Here is an 18,800-nt window from a genome sequence, read left to right as displayed (position 1 = left end):
CCTGTGGAAAACTACAACGGCCAGAGTGCGCGGAACCAATGGAACATCGGAACTGTGCGTTTACTGTCCCTGTTGTAGTCAGTGCCACTGGAGTTGTGGCGATCGGATCTGTTAGCGTGTAACACCCGGTGCCCGAGATACGGGATGGAGTTTTGGTGACTCCGACAATCATAAAAACAAAAGACGGATAATACGATTAATAATTACTTTTTGCAGAGAAGCACACCGAGGAGAACAACAGACTCGGACAACATGGCAGAAAGTATAGTAAGTATGGGGGCGAAGAGATTGCAGTCTCACAAGGGGTAGTTTTGTGGGACAGAGACTGTCCGGAGTGATGAGGCAGCAGAATTAGCAGAAAAAGCTTTGGGCCTCTAGAGTCTTGATACGTAATTCAGGCTTGACAACAATTAGTACGGTACTATTTTTTGTTAAAAAGTACCGCTACAGAAATAGGCCGAGGTACGGTGAGCGAACGTGTTTCAAATACTTCGAATTATATTCTTCAGCCTTAATAAGATCTCGCATTTTCAAAACTATTTCTCTGTCAAATCAAAATGTTTACTTACGAATCTGTTTATACGATAGCATTTTTCATTGGTATTAATCACAATTAGTTTTTTAAACATCCACTTTTTGATAAAAATCAAATATCATGTATTATGGTCTGGTTACCCCCTCCCCCCGCCCTCACTGTCACAAGGGTAAAAAATTGAGCAAATGTCCGACTCTTGAAAAGGAGGATACCAGGTGTTTAAATCTTAATAATGAACTTCTGTCTTTGTTGACAATATTGATCGGCCGTTATATCACTCCAGAGAGCAAGATCGAGACCTAGTTTAAACCTTTTCTGTATTTTTTAAGATTTAAAAATGTCAGATTAGTATGAATTAATTAGTACGAACTCGCTTTCAAAACCGATGACGCGCTCCGTTGACAGAAACTTGAATGAAGCCAACTTGTGTCAGTTTCATACTGATAACCAACTTGTTTACTGGACGAATTCGTTGAACGACGTTCTTTCCTCCCTATTTTGCACAGTCACGTTGTTCTCTGCTGCTGCTAACATAATGGGTGCGTGAATGAATCCGCCTGTGGTTTCAGGTTTATTCCCGTACTTAGTAATTGAAGTATCTATATTTCGTTTATTCTTTTTCAGACATTTCTGGGAAGCTTTTGTTTTTTTTTTCGTTTTCTTACAAGAAACTGTTGCATCGGCTTGTTTTTAATTAAGGTGTAAAATAAAATAATTGCAGTTCTGAGATATTTTCTTCCCAAATCGTTAAGGATGGCTCTTAGCCTTATGTAGATTACTGATTAAGAAATGTTGTTTGGCAGTAAATAACACCTCACATTTAACTTGAAATGGACTGTGAGTCAAGTTCATTTCAACTGGATATATATTTGAAGACTTGTATGGTCTTGCTCCAGATTTAGAATATACCACATTTTTGGTTCAGATTAGGCTTTCCTCTGATGTTTCCACATGATTGCTACTTTACATATATATGCAAGTCTGAAAAGAATTTGAAAATGTCTAACCTTTTTAAAGTAGTCAGAAAATAGTCTTATAGTTGAAAATAATGAACCAGTGGATTGTTATTGAGTCAGTTATCTCTGTATATAGTTAAAGATTTTTTTATTTGCTTTTTTTAAAAATGCATCTGAAAGTTGAGATTGCATTTACATTAAATTTCTCTGATCTTAATTTGGAAATTGAGCATAACTCAGAAGACTTTTTCCTCTCTTTTTGAAATTAAGGCAAATAACAGTAGAATTCCTGTGGTCACACATTTTTTGTATGAAATCAGGTTGTGAAGCCTATTTTGTCTGCTGTACATATACAGAAGAATGGGTTTCTTTTCTGTGAGAAACACCTCCCCATGATCTCTTCCCTTTCATCTTTCCCATTTTTACAGATCATCCGTGTGCAGTCCCCAGAGGGGATGAAAAAAATCTTTGCCACAAAACGAGAAACGGCTGCATCGTTTTTAAAGAAGGTACATAACAGAATTTGTATTGCATGTTCATAGTCTTTCCAGCTAAAAAGTGCCTTGCTTAGATAATGGCCTTTTCGTTTCCTTTTCAGTTATACCTTAACTCTAAAGATACATTGCAGGGAATTTGTGGTCATTTGGTTGGAATTCTATAATATTCTGTGAATGGAAATCGAAATTCATTTTTAGTGATCCTAATGCTCTGTACTCACACGGGAGAACAAACAATAATCCTTACACCTTTAACCCACAGAAACGAATGACAACAAAGTATGATTCCAACATCTTTACAGTAGGTTGAAATTCACTCGGATGCAGCTCTTTATTTTTCATCACAACTGCAAGGAGCTAAAGAAATAATCACAGACCCTGAAGGCCCTGGAATTCACTGCACTGAATATTAATTTATTTATAAGCCCTGCAGAAGGGGGAACATTGGTCTGCAGCTTTCTTATCTGATCTTTTAAAATTACATCTGCTTCTAACCTGTAATGTGGCCTATATTAGGAAATTCATAAATACCTAACCTCTGTATTAGAAAACTGTATGATTTCACAATATCATTATGTGAGGCTGTTATATTGGATATAATCTGGTATACCCTTTAACAGAGCTGTAATTCAGTCTACATAGGTGTGTTCTTGGTAGTCCACAAAGATAAAAAAAACTAAGAGGGAAGGCAAAAACAACCCCTTTTATTTTTTGCTGAATATTTTTTTTTCACCAAAAGGATCCTTCAGCTCCAAATATAAGCATAGTGGAGGATCAGATTGTCAGTTTTAGTAATGGGAATGCATCTCATGCTGTTTTAGGATTTCTATGTGCTAACTGAGTATAATGCATTGTAGATCAGTGCTTCTCAATGGTAGTTGTTGCCAAGGGCATCTCCTTTGTTAGGGTGGACATTTTCAAACATTTCTTGGAGCATTTGATTTGTTTTTAACAGACTGGTGGTTGATGTCTTTAGTAAGCCAGGCAAAAATACCCTTTGTATCTGCATTAAAAATAGATATCCTGTCAACATATATAGCAGTGTAGATCAATAACAGTTCTCTTACACTGGATCGTAATGTTTTTAGGTCTTTGAGTGTTTTAGTGGCTTACCATTGCACATCACTGTAACATGGTTATAGGTGCTCCTTATTCATCTGTATGAACTTGATTCTTTCTAAGTTTCCACTTTAACCTCCCATACTCAAGTAGTGGTAATCATATTTTTTATCTTTGAATATGCTGATTGGGATATTTGAAATGTTCTGAAGACCTTACACATTGGATACCTTAAAATGATGCATTCCATTTTTTCAGAAGAGGTTAAGAGATTTAAGTGCATGTTCTTTTTGTTGTTGATTTAGTAACAACTTGCTTAGTGGATTTGTTGATGCCATAATCAAAACTCTTCTGAGGCATTCTGCTTGGACTGCGTGTTTACCATATGTGGTGTGTTTCATGTGTTTAAACTGTTAAGTAGTATAAAAAAAACAGATGCCTTTGTAAGAGGTTCATTTATGTTCCTCGTGCAGAATATTTGATATTTCTTTATTCTGTCTCACACCAAAGAAAGCTCAACTGCTGTACATGCTACTGCATACTTATACTGATTGCACATTCATGTGTTCTGTAGGAATACAATACATGAAATCTCTTGAAGGTTGATAAGCCCTGATGTAATGGCATCAAGTGAGATATGCTCCTTCTCTTCAGCTGCAAGAAAAACAGAAGTCAAGTTGAAATGGTTAGAGAGGGATGAATTCACTGTGTTTCTGTGAGCGTGAGATGCAGTGCAGCTTTCCAACAGTGGCACACTGCCACAAACTTGTCTGCAAGACATGCTGTTCCAGGTGCTTGCCTGAACAGTCAGTAGTCCTTTTCACTCCTTTATAACTTTCAAAACTCCTTTGTTTAGCAAGAAATCATTTTATGCTGTATAACATTGTGCAGTTCCACATTTGTCAATGCTGAGTACAAGGTAAGAGCTGTCACAAACAGAGCTTACCCTTTCCATGTGCTAACAGTGGAACTCGATCACCTATCCATTATCAGAAAGCTGCCTGCCCTGGTGAGGGTTGCGTCTACCTGGAGATTATCCAAAAACCACAGGAGGGGCTTAAGTGCACATGACTGCTGTTAACATGCACACAATGCCTGTACATCATTGTGGCAAACAGGAAGGGACAGTTTAGAATATCCAATCAGACTTAGCTAATGGGTCTGCGGGAGGAGGCAGGAAATTTGAGACTCAGACTCGGGACCCTGGAATCATATAGCAGCTGACTTAAGCACCCTACTATCATGCTGTTGAACACAGTCATTTGATTCTCCATTCAGTATTAAACATCTTGTTCTTTCATTTAAAGATTAAAATGTAATTGATCTAAAAGATAACTACATTTCAGTTGAGTCCATACTGGTGACTGATTTCACCTCATTTCCATTATGGATGTTCTCCATCTATGCAGGTTGCAAAGGAATTTGGGTTCAGCACCAACGGTTTCTCCATTTACCTGAACAGAAACAAGACTGGAGAGATTGTCTCCCAGAGCAAATCCCTCAGTCTCCTCAAGATCAAGTGAGTACGGTGCCAGGCAAAGGAGTAAGAGACACAATTGTATTTTAACAAAGAGCCAATAAGGTTTCAGGTGTATTCCACTGATCACACCCATGGAATCTTGGGGAACACAGCCTGTTCAGATATTTTAATTAATAAAGTATTGACTGACAGGTACTTTCTTTAGTGTTTTAGTAGAGTGGAAGAGGGAGGGAAAACTGGCAGAGTGTATGTGTCAGAGGTACAAGCCAACCAAAGGCATGGAAACCCTCTAAATGACAACTGAGTGGTTGTGAACCCTTAGTGTCCCATCCTAACATGCAGACTTCAGAATGGGCTGGTCCTTGGGCATTCAAGAGGCAAAAAAGGACAAAGATGTATGTGCTTAATTTATGTGATTATCTTATATTTTGGTGAGCATTTCAGTTGAATTTATTCCTTCACTAAAAAAAAAAGAGGTAAAGTGATTTCCTGAGTAACTTGACCAACAAATGTGCTTGTAGAAAGCACAAGCTCAGCTCTATAACCATGGGTTCAAGTTCATGTATGTAGATGACTGTTACTGGGATCCCCTAAGCAATGGTGCTCGACCAGACTTGTGTAGAAGTCTGTATGCTTGTGGTCCTGCATTGTTAATGTGATGGTTTGTTGCTTCGCAGGCATGGGGACATGCTGTTTCTGTTCCCTTCGGCTTCCCCTGGACCTTCTGGCGAAGTCATGGACGTAGCTGTTCCTCACTCGTCATCATCTTCATTGTCAGTGTTGTCACGGCCTCAGACTTCGTCTCAAGTCACAGAAGATGACATCGATCAGTACCTGGCCAAGCAAGACGGCAAGATTTATCGGAACCAAGACCCGCAGCTGTAAGCACTGATTCAGCTTTCTTTCAGAACATAAGAAAAGTTTTAAATGAGGTGAGGCCATCGGGCTTATCTGGCTTGTTGGATTCCTGGTAGCCAAGTGACCCGAGGATCACGTCCAGCCTCTTCTTGAAAGACCTCAGTCAGGGTTTGAATTTGGACATGATGGCTTGTTAATTTGTTCCAGACTCCTTCAACCCAGAAGTGCAGGTCCTATTCTCATTTTTAAATTTACTTCTCTGTAGTTTCCTTCTGTGTCTTCATTTGTGTTTGACTGCTGATTCTGTGGAGTGCCATTTGGCTGACCTTGTTAGTGCCTTGAGAATTTTGAACGAATGAATGTCGGCATCCAGCTGTAACTACAGAATTAACCTTTTTTGAAGAGCTTTATCCAAAGCTTTCCGAATTATTCTATATGCCAGATATAAATGTAGCATATCACACTATCTGTATCAGAACTGCTTGTTCAAAGAACTAGGTCAAATAAGACTTTTCTACCTTTTCTAAATCCATGGTACCATATAGTAGAACCTCTGATCTGGTTCAGATTGTTCTTTCATGTAATTTGTCTCAGGTGTCGACATGGTCCAATGGGGAAGTGTGTGCATTGCGTGCCCTTGGAGGTAAGACTCTGACTTCTTTTCTACATTTTATTGAGGTCTTAAATCTATGCTTTTGATTGCTGTGACAATCTTCAGGTGGTAACGCTGCGTTTTCTGGGTGTTTTTTTTTCCGACAGCCCTTCGATGAGGATTACCTTAACCACCTGGACCCCCCTGTCAAGCACATGTCATTCCATGCCTACATTCGCAAGCTGACAGGAGGTGCTGACAAGTGGGTGACTTTTGCAACTTCCTTCTCTTTTTGAAGCAGTTCTGTATCATCACTCAAGTGTTTACTAGTCCAAAATACAGTCTAGAGCAGCCGTGTTTTAGAACAGGACATCTGAGGACAGCTTGGCAAATGGGCTTAGAAGTAAATCCCAGCGCCACTTCGTGTAATCATGATGACGGAAAGGAGATGTGCAACAGATTGAGTCCCTGTCTGAGTACAAGTTCGGAGTTCACTCATTGAGTCTGAATTAGCATTCAGTATCTTGACCATCAGATGGTTAATGTTTTTGTCCATCTAAGGCAGTTCGTCTGAACGACATGCATGGGCATGTATGGGCATTATTGCCATCATGCAGTTTAATAGCTAGGAACTGTGCCTGATGACTTAATTGTGATAACGTGAGAGATCAAGGTAAGCTCTTCAATGGTATAACAAGTAACAAGTAGTCTCTCCCTTCTCAGAGGGAAGTTTGTGGCCTTGGAGAACATCAGTTGTAAGATTAAATCGGGCTGTGAAGGACACCCGCCCTGGCCAGAGGGCATCTGTACCAAATGCCAACCCAGCGCCATCACACTCAACAGACAGGTACTTTACTTATTTACTCTGCTGACTTTGCCTTCACAGGGATATGTTTCTGTACTTTGACACTTTCATGCTCAGTCAGATCTAATCTTGGATTTAGCCAGAAAGTTTAGCTGATCTCTTAGGGCCCCCTGTTTGCAGTCTTGTCTTCCGCTTTTATATGCTCCCGCCTCATCTACTTCATTAATTTATTCACAGCACCTGGAGAAAGAGGAGAAAGCAATTAGAAAAAAAAAATAACTCTCCAACCAAGGACTGTAACAGTAGCCTTTAAAATGTACTATATTAAATGAACTTTGTTTTTTGACAAAAGCAGATTTAAAGGCAATGCATGCATGGTTCCATCATTCCATCATAGTTTTTTAACTTTGATGACCTTAAACAGAAGCTCTTATCACAGCATTGGCTGAAAAAATGGGCTTCTGCACAGGAGCAGTTATGATTTGGTGCAGTCTTCAGTAATGGAAATGCTCTGTTTTCCTCCATCAGAAATACAGACATGTGGATAACATCATGTTTGAGAATCACACAATCGCAGATCGCTTCCTGGATTTCTGGAGGAAGACTGGCAACCAGCGAATTGGGTTCCTGTACGGGCGCTACACCGAGCACAAAGACATCCCTCTGGCTATCCGAGCTGAAGTGGCAGCGATCTATGAGCCTCCTCAGGTGAGCCGCTAGGAACCCACAGAGAGTGGAGTAGAACGTATTGTAGTTTTCTGTGACTTCCACAAGAGGGCAGTGTCTTCATTTAGGCTAGCAGAAAATGCAACGTTAAAAAAGTTTCTACAGCTACCTTTCACTTAACGTGCTCAAGCTGCTGTCAAATGTATTATGTTGCACATGGTATAATAGGTCTTACAGATCTGTAAACATAGATAAAAGACAATGACATAAACTGTAACAAAAGTTTGGAATGCGGATTTAAAGTAAAATGAGACGATGTCAGAAATTGATGCTTCATAAATGGGAGTTTTTTTTCAGATTGGTACTCAGAACAGCCTGGAGTTGCTGGAAGATCCGAAAGCTGGAGCTGTGGAGGAAATTGCAGCCAAATTGGGCCTTTGCAAGGTACATATGTGTGCATGTCTTTCATTGGATGTAATATGCCTTTTGACAAAAGCCCGAGGAATTTTTTGTACGTTTTACGCAGTTCTTTTCATACCCGTAGCACCTGGCATTTTGTACTACAGCAGAGAGTCTGAAATGTTGGAATCCCATTTGGAACTAATCACAGCAGGGCATTTGAAGAATTCTTTTACATCAGGCTCCAGATTTGTGGATATTGCTTTAAGGTGCTTAATGGCTTCCTTATGCTGTTAAAGCATTATTGATGTCAGGATCCACTTATTGGATTCATCATTTGACCACAAGAGTGTGACCTTGTGGTGTACATTTTTAGTTTCAGGTGTTGAAAGTGCCTTGTTCTGAAGTTTACTTAATCATATGCATGTGCTGCTAACATTAAGAGGAATTCTTCTGCAAGAGGTTAAATAACAGGTTTCTGTTACTATTTGTTCAAACTTTAGGGTGGCTGTGTAGAAGAAAATTTAATCCCAGTGTGTTGAATAGAAAACATATGCCTGAAATTCTTGTTATAATAAAATAATGGAGCGTGTGAACCTCACAGTTCCTCAAAGTTTAACTTTTTTCTTTGTCGGTTCTGTTTTAGGTGGGGTGGATATTTACAGACCTGCTATCTGAAGACACCAGGATAGGGACTGTACGCTACACCAGACACAAAGTGAGGCTCATACAATCTATCTAATTCAAGTGTTGCAAATTAATAGAAAGAGTAAAAGGAAAACTGTTAAATGTATATTTCATTAGAAAACAGATGTTACTGAAGCTGTACTCAAAGTATATGTATCGTCAAAGGAATGCCTTGCAATTGTTTTGTCTGTTGGTTATATATGTTGATGAATATCTGATCCTCGTCATTTGTGGAATTAATTTTCAAAAGTAAAATGAAGGTTAATCAGTTTTGAAGGAAGTTAATATGTGCACAATTAATGTGCTTCTCCTGTATCATAGGACTCTTACTTCCTGAGCGCAGAGGAGTGTATCACCGCTGGGGACTTCCAGAACAAGCACCCCAACCCCTGCCGTCTCTCACCTGATGGAGATTTTGGCTCCAAATTCGTTACCGTAGTGGCGACGGGTATGATGAGAGAGCCAGTTATTTAGGTTTAGTTAGTCAAAAGAGAATCAAATTTCGAATCATTGTGTCATAGTCTAGGAAAGATAGAATCATTTTCCAGCATGTTTGCTAGAATGATGATTTAGTAGGATAAAATAAAGCCTAGTCTTTAAAGCTTAGCTTTAGCTTAGCACAACACACCCTTATTTGTGTTAGACCATCCAAACAGTGTGCAGAAAGTCTATTTTAGTTTAGCAGGTATTCTTTGAGTTTTTTTTCCCCCCGTCGCTGACTTTCACTTCGATGCCAGCAGCTGCTTCTCTGAAACTGCGGATTGTGAATGTGTATCCTGGTCTTCCTGCAGGTGGCCCCGATAACCAGGTGCACTTTGAAGGGTACCAGGTGTCCAATCAGTGCATGGCGCTGGTGCGAGATGAGTGTCTCCTGCCATGCCGTGATGCCCCAGAGCTCGGCTACGCCAAGGAGTCCAGCACCGAGCAGTACGTACCGGACGTCTTCTACAAGGTACAGGCTGGGAATCAGGGCTCTGCACAACACGCCTCACTGTAGCTCTGGGCAAATCGTATCTCGCCAATGAGTGAGTCTGACACCAGATCCAGATGAAACAAAACCAATGAAGGTTTTAAGAGGCACTTGTTTTGAACTTATATAAAATGTGACATTTTTATTAGAACATATCATGAAATTCAGGTTTAGTTATTAAACTATCTGCTTTCTGCAAGTTGCAGGATTTGGAAAATGTAATGATTTGTCTTCTAGTACTTATAAAAGCTGAATGTTAAACCAGCCTGGAACTGAGTTAACAGAGCCACTGTGAAGCCAATTCCGGTGAGCTGGAGTCTTGCCAACCCTTGATTACAATATGTTTGTACTAGTGCTGCTGTAATTAACCTTTGTGGTCTTCTGATCCATGCTGAAATTAAAGAGGTTTTTTTCAAAACAGTGTTTATATGACTGATATGTTAGTTTGAAGGGGGAAAGATAAGCTGATTCTATTGAAAATATAATGATAGCTGGTCTGATTGTGTTTATTTGCATTTTTCAGTAATTTATAAAAATACAATTAAAGCTATAATGTTATACCTGATGGTGCCAAATCTTAAAATTATGTTAAATTGGCTATTATAACATGTTCCTTCGCAAGCTATTTTTATATAATCTGTGTTTCTCTTCTTGCAGTGATCTTTTAATTTAATGTGTTTGAGTTAACTGAGCAGTTCTGTCTTCATCCTTTTTAACAGGACAAAGATAAGTTTGGCAATGACATCACGTACTTGGCACGGCCACTGCCTGTGGAGTACCTGATCATAGATGTAAGTATCCATTAGGCAGTATAATATAGTTATTGTACTGATCTGGAATGAGTTTCTTAATGATGTACCTTCTAAAAATCACCTTTTGCACCAAAAACTGGACATGGTAATCCACCATGGCATATACTACATTTTCTAAGCTGACATTTTTAATTTGCCTTTCAGTTTTGCTATGTCCATATTAAGAAAGATTGAAGGAGATGGAATGTTTCAAAACAAAATCCACATTTAGGAAATTCCTTTTTTTAAAGGAGCGATAATGCTTCTTTGTGAAATATTTACACTTTACGGAATACGGCAACTGAAGAAGAGCTCAATTCTGAACTTTGCATATGTATCTCATTAATACTTTCTTTTGCTAAAGTTTATTCAGATGGGAGAGGGGGAAGCAACATAGGAGAGAAAACAAGGGGAATAATGTGCCTTTATTATATTGAGCTGGCTTCTGGAAAAAAGTCTCAAGTTATTACAGCAGTGTTTTTTGGTATGGGTGGAAGATTAATTCAAACTCTCATGGAGATTCTTTGCAGATATTGAAGTTTTCGAGTTTTACTTAGAAAAATCCCTATGGAATTTGGCAGCCTTGGAATTCCGACTGCTAAGTATAAATCAACAAGGGTAAAAATGAGGGATATTATTCATGGAGACATCTTAGAAAATGAACAGAGTGGAGGTGCCACGTTACAAATCAAGGCAGAGCCATCACTGGTGTCTTAGGCAGTCAGTGTGTATTCATGACTTGGCTGCAGCCCTGTTTTAACGGTAAGAATGTATGTGTTTAATGTATGCTTGGAGTAACTGGAATCTGAGTGTTGTCCCTGATCCCTTGATTATAGTTTTGTATTTCTGAAGTAAAATAATAATATCTTAACAGACTTTGGGGAAAATTAAAGACCAAGTGGAATTCCTGTTGTAATGAACATGTCGTTAAGTCAGGCTTAATGACATGGAGCCATTGTATCTTGCTTGCTGTGTTAAAATGTTAATTGTAGAAGTGTGTGACTTTTTAGGAACTGCCGTAAATCAATGAGTGATAGTATAATTTAGTTTTAGGGGTACCAAAATGTTATGGTGGTTCAAATATAAACATATTATTTAGATACTGGGTATGTCTGTTTCAAACTGCTGTCCTTTTGATCAAAATAGTTTTTGTACGTTTCACTAGACTGCCTTTTCTTTTTCTTTTTTTCTGCTTTTTCTCTTAGATCACCACCACATTCCCTAAAGATCCAGTTTACACATTCACATCTACACACCGCTTCCCCATTGAGAACCGGGATGTTCTGGGGGAAACACAGGTATATACATGCTACTATATGAAAACTACCTTTCTATGAAGCTAGGTGTACATGGATGACACTGCAGTGTGCAGCACTACTGTTTTTTTTCATAAACAGCATTGGGCAAGAATGTTTTAATGATAGTGGAAGGAATGGGCATGTAAGTAGTTTATGAAGGATCGTGCATGATGTAAATATAAAACTGAAGGCATAGGTTTCACTGTATTATTTCATATGTATATTGAGCGGTGTGACTTCAAATAAGATTGTAGACTATAGATCATAGGCTCAACATTTGTTTTAAAAAAATTTAGCTAACTTGCCTGATGCATCACCTCCTGATACTGTTGTTATTGCAGGCCACTCATGCTGCACTGTGAAAATGACTTCTCTCCTTTGGTGTGAATAAGTGTGGAATTTTTCTGTCTCTGCATTTCCCTGACTATGTGTTTCCTTCCCTCTGGCCTGTGTTCAGGATTACCACAGTTTAGCCACATATCTGTCCCAGTGCTCCTCCAGCGTGTTCCTCAATATTGTTTCTGATTTCCATCTCCTGCTCTTCCTGGTCACCAACGAGGTCATGCCTCTCAGGGTGAGTCTTCTCAATTGGGAGTTAACTGGGAGTTAAAATGAACATTAGACTTTTAAAATGTTCACTCACACTAATACATTAGTGTGCCTTGAGCAGCTCTGTAGACCTTGCTAATCCACAGTAAGTGAAGTACGTATCTCAGGTGACGTCTACCATGCAACATTTTTTACTATGCAATGGATTTCCGCTCAGTACTTTTATATCCTTTTTAAGTTACATTAAGAAATATTGTGTTCGATGTTTTAGCTTGATTTTCTTTAGAAGGCAACATTTTATTTCTGTACTAATAGCCCTCCTTATTTATTGCTCTCGCAGGCATCATTGTAAAAAATGTTTTCTGGTCCTTTTAGAGCTGGGAGTCTGTTGTTTTTTGTTAAGAAGAAACCAGCTTCAGACCTTACATAACAAAACATGAAAGAGACTGTGATGAAGTTATGCTGCAGTGTGTAAACATGGTCTGAGAATAATTTCCTCCCAGTTGGCAAGCATAAATATATTCTGTAATATTTTCCTATTGAGTGTCTTTGGGGTTTAACAGGAATGACTTTAAGGATTTGGCAATATCCCAGCCTCTGGAACTGATTAGGACTCACTGGCAGATTTTGAGTTCAGGCAACTGGTCTGAATGTCTCTCAGGCTTTCTGAAAGCAAAGTGCTGGCCGAATAGAGCATGTGCAGGCACAACTGGAGTCCTCTGTCAGCCTGGGGAGCAGGGCTCTAAGAGGTGGCTGTCTGCTATTGTGAGGGAAAGACAGCTGTCAGTATGGTTGAACTTTGCCACTGATTGTACCAGCAGAGCAAAGTTTTGAAAAATCCCGTTCTATTGTAGCATGTACTGAAAGCATACCATTCTCTAATGACCTCATTCATCCTCCCTCATGTATCCCTGTGGTGGAATACTCCCTTCTCAGCTTTCCATCACTGACACCATAGATTTAAATATAAAGATTAAATCTCCATTGTGGCTGGCTTCCTCCGTCTTGTGAGCACTAAATCATTCCGATCTCTGCTTTCCAGTGCGTTTCCCATTAATCCGGAAGATGAGCTTAATAGTGAAGCGAGGGAAGTTATTAATTTTCGCTGCCTTCCTCTGTCAACACGGCATTTGTTTTGTGGACTGTGTGCGGACAGGACAGTATTGGGCTCCTGCTGGATGCGGTGAAGACCTCCAATGAAGAGCTGGCACAGACCTGGAAGAAATCCGAGCAGTGGGCAACAATTGAGCAGCTGTGCAGTGAGTACATGTGTGCTGGTGCTGCTGATCAAGAGCTTAGGGAGAATTGTAGTGTCGGCGAAGTGGAAAATGACATTCTGTGAATGGAATATGGATTGACTCGAATGTCCGAAAGATTAGATTCCAGTGCAGAGGTAATGTTGGACACTATTTGAAAACTTTCAACACCTCAGCACAGGGTCATACCTTCCAAAAAGTGTGAACGTGTGTTAAAACGTTTAGTTAGCGTCTTGAGAACCGCTTGTCTACGTAAGGGTTATTATTAAAACATTCTTTCCAAAAGCTGTGGAGCCACATTACGGTTCTTCCTTTTACTTAGGTCTTGAATAAAAGCAGATCTCTTAGGTGTCGCATGATAAGATACAAAACTTATTGCAGAGTTAATTAATGAATTGAGTTCTTTATGAAGGTTATTTTTAGATCTTCATGTGTTGTGCAGTGGTCAATATTTGTTGAAAAACTCTTTTCAGTTTATTGGTTGCTAATAACCTATATATGTGTGTAACAAGTTATTACTACTGCAGTATGCAATAGTAAACATTTAAATGTGAAATATTCCCATGCCTGCTAATTATAAGGTTAGGTACCAGAAGCTTAGTGAGACTACTAATACTTTTAATACTAATAATAACTGGTGTTAATAGAGGAAGAGGTTAGAAATGGGAGAGCTGTGTCATTGTAAAAGCTACAAAAGAGCAAGTACAGGTTAATTCCATATGTAAGTAAAAACATCTCAGCTGTGTGTAGGAGAATAAGAAAGGGTGCGAGAATTGAATGATATTCATATCCCTCATATTCCTGCTCACTCCCTCGATACCCTGCGCACCTGAAGATTTCCTCAGCCGAAGCATGGTTTTTCTTTTTTCTGTGTTTAAGTGTGGAATTAGCCTGTACTTATTCATTTGCAGCGTGCACACTGATGCAGCTCCCCTCTCTAATCTCTTCTTATACTGAGTATTTTCTGGTAGCAGATTAAGGAGGTGCAAGCTTGTACTTGTTGCTCATTATAATATCACCAGCCTTGGCAACTCGGTCTTGACTGACGTCTCCCTGTCTCCTGCTGCAGGTACGGTTGGTGGGCAGCCTACAGGGCTCCATGATTACGGGGCCATTGGGGGGCCCTCTGTCCCGGCCTCCTCCTCGTCGATGTGGTCCTGCCGCCACTGCACCTTCATGAACCAGCCGGGCACTGAGCACTGCGAGATGTGCAGCCTGCCCCGCAGTTAATAATGCCTGCCCTGCAAGCCGGGGGGTGGGGAATCGGGATGAAGACCAACTGTGGCATGATTGTGCTGTAGCCAGCTCCAAGAGTCTGTGTCTCCCTGCTGGAAGGCTCTCGCCCTATGAACTCGCCCCACCCTACCAGATACCCACCCCAACAGCAACCTCCTCTGCACCCCTAATCTCACAGGCTGCCTTGGCAAAAGGTGCAGCTGGTGTCACTTCTCTTCTTCAACATTGATGTCTCTGTGCAGTTTCATTGCCAGGCAACGCAAGGCCTCAAAACAGAACTCTCCTAAATCTGTCCATCTTCTAGGATTGTAGGGGCTCTCCCGCTAATCAGTTGTGACCTGCGTGGTCTACTTTGGGAAGCGTTTGGCTAAGAAATCCTTCTTTTGAAATTTTGACAAAGTACTTTGATCGAGCTTGTCCCTCAGACCCAAACTGATTGCTCCAGTGTTGCAGGAAATCAGACAGACTCTCCCTGCCCTACTTCCCCTATTTGTGTCTGCAAAGACAGTTTTGAAAATTGTGTAAATACACTTATAAGGAATGATGCTGTTATTTAATTGCAAACAAAGCATTTTTCATGATTTTTTTATTATAGTTATTTATGGAATTGAAACCTTTGTTTTGTTCTGTCTCCTCAGAGCATTCGAGCCAGGGTGTTCAGGTCCCAGACAGAATTTTGAGCAACTGTTTTGTTTTAAATTGTGTTAGCCAACCCTCCCTTTAGAGATGGGCTGTCCCATAACTCACAGATGCCTTGACTATAACATAGATCGTCTTCTTTGCTGGGAACTGGAGGGTAGTTTTGCATTTGATTGCTTTGCACAGAACCCAGTAAATGACACAGGCTGTTTCTTCGTTTTAGTAGAGAATCCACACCTGCTGCAGATGTGGTCTTTGCAATCCTTGATAACCTTGGTGTGTTGTTGCTGGCATGATGATTCAACATCTATTTCATTGTAAAATATAAATCCTTGCATTTGTAATCCAAGGTTGGAATTTTCTTTTTTAAGGCTCAGTACTTTTGTTTTTCACAATTACATTGCTAACAGGGAGCAAAAACTAATTTTTGTGTAAAATGAGTTTCACCAGGAAGTGGATAAGCTTTCATTGTTAACGTTTGGCCTATGAAGAAATGAATGATATTCACCAGGTTATAAAATTTTCTCCATGTGCTTTTCATGCTTACAGCCACTAGAGAAATTTAGAGGATTTTTTGTTTATATGTTGGATTTGGACAAATGTTATTTTCATTCCTGATGTCATTGCATCTCAGTTGCTGATTTGAGATTGAAACTCTCATGTAAAAGGAATTTTTGGTTTGGTTGTTAGTTTTGGAATGAAGTATTTTTTTTTCTTTTTGCCAGCTTCTATCTCCTTTTGTGTCTTGTGAAATGTGTCTGTCGCTGTTTTTTGTGAACTGCACATACACTCTCTTAACATATTGAAGAGGTCATACTTGAGTTTTGTCTTAAGGGTTAAACAAAACTGTCTCCTTGCTCCCATCTGTTGCTGGTCAGACTCTTAAGCAATGATTCAGGAGCGAGTGAAATTTGTAGTCGCTCACCTAGTCCTGCCTATATATAAAAATGACAGGTTTTCTTTAAATGTCTAATACTGACAAAACTGGATGATTTGTTCAGTTACCTGCAGTTTGGAATGGAAGATTAACATTTTCATGGTTGATTATTTTTCTATTTATCTTCATAATGGGATTGAACTGTGTGCAAGTTCAAAGAATTGTAGTGGAGTTCCTTCTCCGAAAGGTCAATGGTGAAAGGTCATTAAGGGGCAGTCTCTTGAAAGATTAGTTTGAAGGTGCTTTGAAAACCTGTATTTGAATACAATCCCTTAAACTCATATGACAGGCAAAAATACATCAACACAAAGAGCATGCAGGCATGTATTTCAGAGTTCAGAATTAGTTCATCCTTGTTGGAAATTCTGCCAAAAAATTTAGTTCTTTATACACTTAGGATGAGCAGTTTATGATGATTGTCACAACTCGGTCAAGGTACTTTTTCTTTTCAGTTTTGACCTGTAGTCATAAGATTTTGACTTTGTCATAAACATAAACATTGATTTCAAATACAGAAAAAACAAGCAAACAATGAAGTTCGTATAGGCATGATCACAAAAATAGTTCTACGTGTGTTTGATGCTGGATTAGCATGGACCACTTAGTAAATCACTTAATTAACAGGATTAGCTTTTTATTATCACTGAATACACTACTTCAGTGTTAATCAAAAATGCATTATTCTTTTACTTGGTAAAAAAACATTTTTGTGGCTTGGAAATGGATTAGATTAACTGGCTTGCCTACATTCTTGTAGTTTTATTTCGGTTCACTTTAGTGCAGTAGTAGGTTTTCTTCACATGGCTTTCTGGTCTATATGATCCATAAATTACAATTTAAATTTTGTTCTTCTCATCTCACTTGGTGATCAAAGATAGGAGTGAGTTGAAAAGGTTAAGTGGGGTGCTGAATTTGTTTAAACTGAGTTTTTAACACCCCTCCCCCCATAGAATAAATCAATTCACAGGTTTTTAACTCCTAGGCAAATGTTTAAAATGGTTCAGCAGCAAACATTTAAATTAAAGGGGTTATACATTTGTCAGAGAGCTCACTAATCACCCTGCTGAGAACAGTACTTACACAAATATGAAACAGTTGAACAGGTTCCATCTTCCTTTATTTACCTAGCTCCAAAAAGTTTCTGTAATTGAGAAAAGTATCCGTACAGCGCATACTTCTGAAGGATGACAGTGGCCGTGTTAGAATCTCCTTCATGAAGCTGACATGAATTTGGAATTGCAGGGTGTTTCTGAAGTGAATCTGTACCTTTTCATTCTCCGGCTTTGCAGGTGTACAGTGTATTGTTGGGTTTGAGGTTTTAATCACAGCCCTGCCAGTAAAGCACTTAATAAAATCAAAAGAACAGTAATGTCCTTGTCGACTCTTTTTTTAACATCCCCTAAGTGTACCATATAAATTTGATAGAGAAATGTAAGCATCTCTATATCTAATCACAAACTTTGGTATTTGTTACATGTATAACAGTCAATCAATGAACATCATGGTAGTATGTGTTTTATATGGCTTTTTATTTATACTGTATTTGATCTTTTCTACCTGATATGGCATAACCATGTGATAACTCTTAATAATCTGTGATATAAATGACCACACTCATTCTTGTCTCTCTTACACTATTCGTGCACCTTGTGCATGCACAAAAGTTTCTTCTGTTCTGTTCACCAATTATCACAGGCTAGTGTAAAATCACTTAGCTTCTCTCTTGTCATCTGACATCAGCAGTGAGTGAATTGAAAATGCTGTGAATGAAAACCTGATCAATGTAGAGCAGGTTAATTTTTAAAAACAGCCTGGGATCAAATTTAAATTGAGCATTTTTCTTTTTTGAGCCATTGTCAGTATACAGTGAGAGAATACTTTCATACGATTCCTAATGGAAAAACTAAACTAGGAAACTGTTAGAAAAGCACAATTAATCTTAAAGCGAAACATTGTTTTTTCCTGGAATCCTTTTAATTGTTTTTCATATTTAATAATTGAAGAGGATACATTCAGTGTGTTTTGATCTTGTAGTGATGTTTAAGTGAAAATAGCTTTAATTAAACTGTAAATGCAAATCCTAATTTTATAGACTCTTCTTGCTGATGTCCTTGTAAGGCAGAATATTCTTCATGTGTTGTACTGTTTTCACGCTTCCCAGCCAAAAAGACAGAAAGACTGTGTTAAGGGATTTATGTAATGTGTATTTAAAGCCTAAAAACAATCCTTAAATCCTCTTTTTGTTCTTCCTAAACCTCAAAATGCTTTACAGAGCAGGTCTGCTCCAAGTACTATAAAGGGAACACAAATCATGCTAAAATACTCAAAACAGTGATTTCCATAACTTTTCTGCTCCAAGCTGGCATACTCTATGTGATCTGGCAATGAGCTGTTGTTTAAAGGGAGAATTTTTTGGTGTGCTGCAAAACAACTGTGGAGAAGGGGTATATGTTGTATATCATGAAGTGTTTCCAGCTTTGTCTTGCCAGAACAGCACAGCTGCTATATTAGTAAATAAGTCTATTTGCCACATAAGGACCTGAATTCAAATTACATACGGCCACCAAAAACAAGAATTGTATTTACATCG

General features: G+C 39.0%; 1 protein-coding gene across 1 annotated transcript; it reads left to right on the top strand.

The window, feature by feature from the left end:
• The first annotated feature begins 90 nt into the window (after nt 1-90).
• On the top strand, nt 91-17,579 carry nploc4 (NPL4 homolog, ubiquitin recognition factor). The gene is made up of 17 exons (XM_006635168.3): nt 91-267; nt 1,920-2,000; nt 4,457-4,566; nt 5,205-5,408; nt 5,980-6,028; nt 6,145-6,239; nt 6,701-6,824; nt 7,311-7,490; nt 7,806-7,892; nt 8,494-8,565; nt 8,856-8,982; nt 9,326-9,486; nt 10,224-10,295; nt 11,501-11,593; nt 12,051-12,167; nt 13,299-13,401; nt 14,468-17,579. The coding sequence occupies exons 1-17, from the start codon at nt 253-255 to the stop codon at nt 14,626-14,628; spliced, it is 1,851 nt and encodes a 616-aa protein (XP_006635231.1). The 5' UTR covers nt 91-252; the 3' UTR covers nt 14,629-17,579.
• The last annotated feature ends 1,221 nt before the right edge of the window (nt 17,580-18,800 follow it).

Source organism: Lepisosteus oculatus, chromosome 9 (genome assembly GCF_040954835.1).
Source record: "Lepisosteus oculatus isolate fLepOcu1 chromosome 9, fLepOcu1.hap2, whole genome shotgun sequence".
In the NCBI taxonomy this organism is placed as follows: Eukaryota; Metazoa; Chordata; class Actinopteri; order Semionotiformes; family Lepisosteidae; genus Lepisosteus; species Lepisosteus oculatus.
This window is presented reverse-complemented; position numbering and strand designations above follow the sequence as displayed.

Bases quoted from the DNA above. Each gene is read 5' to 3' on its own strand.
- nploc4 (XM_006635168.3), top strand. The intron at 2,001-4,456 runs GTACATAACAGA...CCATCTATGCAG, and splicing joins CTGCATCGTTTTTAAAGAAG to GTTGCAAAGGAATTTGGGTT. The intron at 8,566-8,855 runs GTGAGGCTCATA...CCTGTATCATAG, and splicing joins TACGCTACACCAGACACAAA to GACTCTTACTTCCTGAGCGC.